The sequence below is a fragment of the Notothenia coriiceps genome, unplaced genomic scaffold, assembly GCF_000735185.1.
Source record: "Notothenia coriiceps isolate Sejong01 unplaced genomic scaffold, NC01 NC01_scaffold00024668, whole genome shotgun sequence".
NCBI classification, from domain to species: domain Eukaryota; kingdom Metazoa; phylum Chordata; class Actinopteri; order Perciformes; family Nototheniidae; genus Notothenia; species Notothenia coriiceps.
Window position 1 is genome coordinate 3,370,584 of NW_011357369.1, and position 8,360 is coordinate 3,378,943.

The 8,360-nt window shown below is 41.7% G+C and overlaps 1 protein-coding gene across 1 annotated transcript in view; it reads right to left on the reverse strand.

Moving 5' to 3' along the window:
• Positions 1–3,404: 3,404 nt before the first annotated feature.
• Positions 3,405–8,360, reverse strand: part of psmb5 (proteasome 20S subunit beta 5) — a 17,495-nt gene continuing 12,539 nt past the window's right edge. The window contains exon 3 of the mRNA XM_010782963.1: positions 3,405–4,059. Within this exon, the coding sequence (XP_010781265.1) occupies positions 3,776–4,059 (284 nt within the window). The 3' untranslated portion in view covers positions 3,405–3,775. The remainder of the gene's footprint in view (positions 4,060–8,360) is intronic.

Here is an 8,360-nt window from a genome sequence, read left to right on the forward strand (position 1 = left end):
GGGGGGGGAGGGGGGGGAGCATGTGAACGTTGTGATCAGCTGTTTTAGCGCAGTGCTGCTGTACAGACCGACGTTAACAGCAGCCCTGTCTGTGCACACGGAGACCGACTCTGTCGTCCGGTGATCTAACCGCCCTCTGGAAAAGCTTCACAAGTACGTCGGTACGCAAATGCGCTTTGTCACACAAGTGACGGTACGCATTTCAGATTGTTGCCGCGCATGCGTACCTGCGTACCACTTATGTGCACCCCTGTCTATATACATCGATACAACATTACGTGTTGATAGAAATCAACACGTAATGAAATAAGACCCCACGGTTTGATGATTGATAGGTGTGTGGGCTGTCTTTCATTTATCTTTCCATTCCCACAACAATATACATAAAGAAATGGCATATTTTGGACATAGTTCGAATGGTGATTAATCATGATTAATTAATTTTTAAGCTGTGATTAATCTGATTAAAAATGTTAGTCGTTTGACAGCCCTAATGTTTACACATCTTTTTTCATGTGAGTACTTTCCAAATAATCATACTTTGTGTGGGCTTTGCTATTGCTGAACATGAGTCACAATCGTGGCTATAGTGAATCAACAGGCTTCCAGTCATTCTTATGTGTAATGTAATTTACATATACTATGCTATAAGATCATTTGGTAGACTGATGGACACATCCCCTTCAACACAACATTTGCTTTAAAGAAAGAAAAAAAAGATGAATACATTTGCAGGCCTTTCAAAAAGTCGTTTGAATACATGCTTTAGTACCATTCCTGTTTATGACTGGAATACGATACTTTCCTCAATACACAATCATTTTAAGTGCATTTTACGCCAGTTTAATATGTGTTGCAGGGCTGGTAGGAGTAACACTTGATATATAAGCGATATAGAAAGTCTATAACATATTTTTCTTTAGAGACCATTGATGTCTGTACAAAACGAGATGTTCAGATTGGAAAGTGTGGTCTGAATGACAACAGGAAACTGCCATCCATCCATTGGCAGATCGCATAGCTAAAACGGGACTGCAGAATTTAGGAATTTAAAAAAAGAGACAAAGAAAAGCTTGAAAACATTCTCACTTACATTACATAGAAAGTATCAAATAGATGTCACCATATTTTCCCAACGACAGCCACCCTGAAGTGACGGATCAATCCTCCATCCAGCTTGTCAGTAGCTCTCAGAGGTGGGAGAAGTACTCTCATTTAATTTCCATCTTTATTTCGAACAGATTAAAAAAATGTTAAAAAAAAAAAAATGTGAAAAACAGAATACCTTATTGTTAGAATACAGTATTTATCTATATTCATAATAATATGTATATGTTTAACCAAAATGTTCATATTAATAATTATAATAAATCATCACTCTGATCTTGTACTTAAGTAATAGTAGAAGTACATGGAATACTATTATACAAGTAAAAGTCCTGCTTTCAAAATGTTACTCAAGTAAAGTAGAAAAGTATTGGCATCAAAATATACTTAAAGTACCAAAAGTAAAAGAAGTTATTACGCCTAGAGGCCCATTTCAGAATCATAGGAAATTACTAAAATTATTAAAATCGGAAAAGTAACTAAAACTGTTTAATAAAAGTCGTGGAGTAAAATTACATTATATCCCTTTTAAATTGTGTGGAGTATTAAGTGGAATTTAATGGTATACTCAAGTAAAGAACAAGTACTTCGACATTGTCCTTGAGTAAATGTACTTTGTTACTTCCTACCACTGGTAGCTGTTTAATTAGCATGTTCATGAGTAATGTGTTGGTTTCTTGTCTAAGCTACAGATGGCTCTTTGGAATGAAAATAGATTTGGAAGTCGGCTCCAGGTGCACACGCTGCGCAGTGCTTTTTTCTCAGATAGTATCTAATCAAGCAATTAGAGTAAAATTGTAACCTTTTAAAGCCTGGATTTTCTTTTCAAGGCAATGCTTCCTACACTAAACTTAAATGACAATGAAAAACGTTGGATATTTAATGGCGCTGCAGAACCTAGCTTTTATCCACTTTTCAGAGCATATAATGAAGGGTCCTATTCAGTCAGTTTGTGAAAACGACTCTTTTAACCCCTTAAAGGGATTACTTACAGTGGATGGCTATGAGGTACTTATCCATAGTCAGTGTTACTTACAGTGGATGGCGGTCAACCCACCATTAATTTCAAGAGGTAGACAGGAGAAACAAAGCAATATAGTACTGTGAAAGGGGCCAAAGCCAAATGTATTTTAGCCCGTTCACCTCTTAGTTTAATTGAATTCAGTAATGAGGTACAGGGAAGATATTATGGGTACATTTGACCTAGGCAACTGAGTCCATTATTTGTATGCTCCTCGCCTAGATGTATGTAACTGCTTTCATTGCCTGTTGGAAGGGTCCTCCTGACATTAATGTTATCAGTGAAACTATTTTACATATTGGGTGCACTGTAACTGATTTTGTTTAAGTTAGGCCTTTATGATGCTTAAAATATGTTTTGCTGCTACATTACATTGATTTGTGAAGTGCAAATACTTTCGCTTTTCCAAAAAGGGTGCGTCATCTATACACACTTTTAATGAGTAGCTACTTTATACAATCCCACATCAATCAATCCCTTTAACCCAGGAGGATGGTTAATGGCTTAACTCTTGTAAAAATTCTTAATGCTTTAATCCACATTTGCTCCATTTCAGCATTCTGCCTCTATTGATGGTCCAATTCCCATCACTTAATTTACTAAGAGCAGCATCGCAGACGGGACCTGCTCATTTCCATTTATCGGCATCCCATTTCTATTCCATCTGCAAACTAGTCACCTGTGAAACTAGTTTTTAACCACGATTCGAAAAGTGCACTGGCTCCAAATGTCTACCCCATCCCCTTTATTAGTGTTTATTCCCAACCATAAAAACCGTTGGAGGGGCACACACTTCCAAGCGCGGGTCGTTACATAGTGAAACACCATGGCAGGGTGGCACACTACACTGAGCGTTGAGAAGCTAAGTGTGTCGGAGAGGAATTAAATAATACGTTTCCACTTCCAATTAAAAGACGTATTTTGTGCAATGTGAGAGGAACATTATCAATGAAGGGAAGAAAACAAACTGTTACAAATCAGGAGGCACAATTATTTAGGCTGGTGGTATGCAATTAAATAGTGCTATTGAGACAGTGCTACTCCCCGCTAATAACTGCAGAACATATAGATGAGAGAAAACAAGGATGTACCTCCCAATCTCAACATCTGGGGGAACAGAAGACTGAACTGTAAACAGAAATGGCGGGAAAATGACTACATCAAAGGAAGATGATGCAAAAAGAATATACGTTTATGTTAGAAGTACATTCTGGGGATAACTATTTACCATCTTTAAACCTGCAAGGTAAAAAGACAAACAAAGAAAAGGCTCTTGGAAAAAAGAACATCACAGGTTTTATTGAGAAAGAAGATTCACAGGGTAGGATCCAAATTAAATGTACATATGTAGGGCAAGCACCACACTACTCCCACACTTTATTACAAGCACGTTTGAGTCATCGTTCTTCTTTGCTTCAGCACCTCAAATCATACCGAGTGCGGGGTGAGTGGAGCTTGCTGGCATTGTTAAAAATGTACAATATAAAGCTTGAAGCTAGCAACAAATGAAGAAAGGTCACAGAAGTGGAAATCAATTGAGTCCTTTTTTATTCATGTGTCAACCCTATGGACATTTTGGAACAATTTAAACAGATACTAGAATAAACTCCGAACCCGACCTATTTTCTCTGCACTTTCTGGTCTGCACTATGCCTGACTTTTGTACTGCTGGTGCAGCATGAGGACGTCTTCCTGGGAGACCCTGGTCCATCCTTCGCTGTGGACGTGGTACAGGTTGACCTGCCCCCCGCTGTAGGCGTCACGGTACGTGGCCTGGTAGATGGCGCGGCGGCCGAGCTCGCATGCCTCCTCCACGGTAAGGTCCTGTCGCAGGCCACTATCGATCACGCCGTAAGCGTACATGGAGCCAGAGCCGACTGCAAAGAGGTCACCGCACACCCGGTTCCCCTCGGAGTCGACGTAGTACAGCCCTGGGGACGAAGAACAAAAAGGTAGGTGAGGGAGGTGATGGAAAACTGCTGTAGGAGCCATGAATGAGTGTGAGGGGGTCGCTGTGTTTTTTGTTGACCGCAACTTCGTCATAGCTGGATTATTCTGATTATCTGTTTATGCACGTTATATTAAGTTGATAATTTGTATTAATTAAGATCTTGTTCAAAGCTTTTTTGGATCCCAGCATATAATTTTTTTTTTTTTTTAATCTGAAGAAAAAAAGCTTCTCAGTCACTTTGTCTCCTGAAGTCAATACAGAAGGTGAGGGATGTGATGGAAAACTACCCTAAGGGCGATGTGTTCGGTACAAAAGTATCCTCCGTTCTCCTGACTCAGGTCTCACACACACACACACACACACACACCTCAAGAGAAAGAATATGAACAGCTGCAACCTCTCCAAGTGAAGTAAGGCTGGCAGATACAGTATGAACAGCTGCATCCTCTTCAAGTAAAATGAAGCCGGCCACGGAACCTGCTGACAAGGCGCGGGCCGCATCGCTGTGAGCCCTGGGGCCTTGCTCCGGGCTTTATTGATCTTTGCAAACACGCTAAAAATTAACTATCGACCGGCAACCTGAGCTGCACAGGTAACTGCACCTCGCACCTCAGGAGGGACAGAAAAGATAATAATACATTGTGCTCGCATCCTGCGGACATGAGATGGGTACAGCACATTCATATCCTTCTACACACACGGACATTTCCTTCACCTATGGCACTGGCACTCACCCCACACCAAACCAGACAAATGTGTAATTCAACGTGCACCGCAGACACACAATGCTCGGATGGACCTGTGAGGGACAGTTTGCTCCACGCCGCGCTTTGTGGACGCTTGCGAGACATTTTGTTCCGCGACATGACCCACTGGCTAGGCCTGATCCCAGAGTGACGTGGAACGGGTGACTAGCACCAGCCTGTGAGCTCGCCCACAGCCAGCCCACAGATGGTAAAAAGCGCTTCACAAAAGGGAAACCTGTGAAAATGATACTCGCACCGAGAAACGCAGGAACACATGCATACGAAATTGCTCAATATTCGCCGCTGTCGCTCATCTCGCACATTAAAAAACACTTCAAAATGCCCTCAGATGGCACATCCCCGCTTGCAGAGTTCCTCAGATAGACTTGCCTGTTAAGGGTAGAGAGCCACTTGCTTTTCTGAAGAGAGGGGGGAAAAAAACTCAACATTGCTTTCAACTGGAAAATTGCAGCTTCCTCAGCCTGTCGTTAGCTTGCCATGATAATCATCCAGTGCCTGTCTATGCACGGGGGTAATTTGCCATTCTGAGACCTGTCTGTCTGTTCCTCTTGAAAACTGTAAAGGGAGCCGTTTGAAAACATAATAGGCAGGGATGAGAGGGTTTATAAAAGGCGGCCTCTTGTGTCGAGTGGCGCGGTTGATGGAGGTGCGCGAGGACTCTTTAGGAGGTCCAAGTTTAGAAGCAGAGCGCCACCGAAAAACCCTTCCCGCATCCATTCCTTTCCGAAACACACCTGGTTCTTTGTGTAGCCCAACGCCAAATCGTTTAGCGGTTCCTGCATTGCAACACTGATGCATGAAGACGATGAGTGCTCAAAAAACAAAAGGGAAAAAAAGGGGAAGTGAAATGTATGAGGCCCACTTAGAACGGAAGCGGGAGGGGAGGTGCTGCCTGGATGGTTTAGCATTGCAGCAGTGGCAGCCAAGAGAGACTCCTTCCACTCCGTCAGTCCACTGACAGATGCTTAAGGGGACTTTCTTTAACAGGGGCCGGTGCAACTGGCTGGACTGACAGCCTTTAGAGGTAGGCGAGGAGCAAAGTGCGATGGATGGGTGGCAACTAGCATCAAATGCCTGCTTCCCCTTTCCTACGCTTCACCACTGGACCAGGAGTTAAAAGAAAGCAACCGGGGGTATTACATGACGCTCTTTGGAGTGGCTGTAAAACTGACGGCCACTTGGGTCTACTCTGACGAGGTCTCATCTCACGCTGCTTTGTTGTCATGGTGGCTGCATCCAATTGAATTGCATATCACCATATTGCAAACCCTTCATGGCCTTGTAGCGATGAAGGGGTTATAGAGGATTTGCTGTCAAAAGGTCTCTTTCCATCATCAACTCTGCACTGATTACGAGTGTCACAACATTTAATGTTATTACACAGACTAGTATTTGACAAGCTCCTCAACACGGCTTTTATTCGATTTGTATGTACATGCGGCTTAAGACGCTCCATCATGGGAATAAGCGCTCTTGACAGAATTGTAGCAGGCTAATGAGCTTCCTCGTCTAATCGCGATTGATTTCATTTACATGACATTTACCTCTCAGTTCAATCACAAGGCATTGTTGGGGGCCATGGCGGCGCTCCCACACCTTATTGAACGTACACAGGGATCATTATTTCCCCAATTGATTGACTGGGATTTAACTTGTATCATCTACGTTTGTTGGCATACTTTCAGGCTGTTGATCACACAGGCCCTGTCTGCTTTCCACACAAATCTGGTATCGATGTCAGTGGGTGTGCTGCTATTATGCATGAGACCCAATTGTCCGAGGCTGAGACCCACGCTCTCGCCAGGACATACAGTCCCAGCATAATTGATTTCCTATTACTGTGTCACTCTGGCAGCCTCTTTAAACACACCTTCTGTGATGGCCTCACACTGGGACGGGTGGCGCAGTGGTCTGTGCGTTTGATCATCAGATCAAGGGGGGTGTTGGGGATCATCAGATCAAGGGGGTGTTGGGGAACTCCAGTTTGAAACCGGCTCCCGCCCCACTGCTTCAGGCCGTTGTGTCCTTGGGCAAGACACTTCACCCGAATTTGCTCCTGTGGCTATTGTCCACAGTACATGTATAATATCAATGTGTACTTGTAAAAGCGCCTCGTTGACTTTGAGGTGTGAAGATGGGCGGTGTGGCGCAGTGCATTGATCAAGGGGGTGAAACCCGCCGCCGCTGCGTCTGTAAAGCCGTTGTGTCCTTGGGCAAGACACTTCACCTGAACTTGCTCCTGTGGGTATTGTCCACAGTAGATGACCATTACATGTATGTATGATCTGTATATGTAATGTGTATTTGTAAAGCGCTTTGAGTCATTGATAAAGCATTATAATAAATATAAGGATTATTATTATTATTATTATTATTATTACTGCGTGGCATCCCAAATGCATGGCTCAAAAGTGCAAAGAGGAGCAGAGTTAAAAAGGCTGCAGGGCCATCTAGTGGGATAATCTGGGAATTACAGGCTGTACTTATACAAATCTAACAGCACATGTAACTGGGAAAAACTTGATAGTTCTGTACACAAGGGATCATTGCATTTTAATAGAAAATCATTTACTCATGAATTTGGGATAGAAAATAGTTTCATACAGAGATTAACTGATAAACTTGCACTGCAACAAAAGGACATACATAAAACTTTATTAAACAGCCAATCACACACATTCAATTCCTCCTGTCTAAGGAATAGTGCAGGTGTTTCATCACTAAAATCAACCACACTGGGCTTTTGAGTTGACTATGGTGCTCACTGCGGGAGCTGTAAATCTGAATTATATATAGATTATTACAAAATCAACTGAATAAAATGAAAACATATAAAAAAACTGACTACATGTAATTGCACATTTCATTAGGTTGGAGTTACAGCAGATCTTTAAGAGAGTGAATCATTTGTTAATTAAAACCAATTAGAATGATTAGGTTGATTGAGTCAATTGACTGAAATCTTTCAATACCCGAGTATTGTTTAAGGAATTATTTTTTATTGAAAAATGGCAAACATTTGTTGTGAGGATTCTGTTTTTTGTCAATTGAAATGATAATGTTTAGATTTTTGGATTGTTGGTTAGACACAAGACATTAAAGACGTCACGTTGGGCTCTTCGATATTAGGAAACTCAAGTTATTAGTTGAAATGAATACAATAAAAAATATATAATTGTATTGTAAAAGTTACATTTGGTTTTAAATCCTAAATTACAGTGTGAACCCTACCTGTAGCCAAAGTGAAATTCAAAAACTAATGAAATATAAAACAACAAAAAGATAATATTTATTTTGTTTGGAATACTGAGGCTATCTCAAAATATATTAGCAAACGGATTTTCTTTTATGTATCTTCTAGGGGTGTAACGGTATACGTACTAGGCTTGGGCGGTATGACGGTATTACGGTATACCAGGGTATTTCGAAATCCCGTCGGTATGATTTTCAATACCGTGACGTCACAGACTGTGCGCCAAATCACAGATGCGTTTCATTCTATTACACTGACACG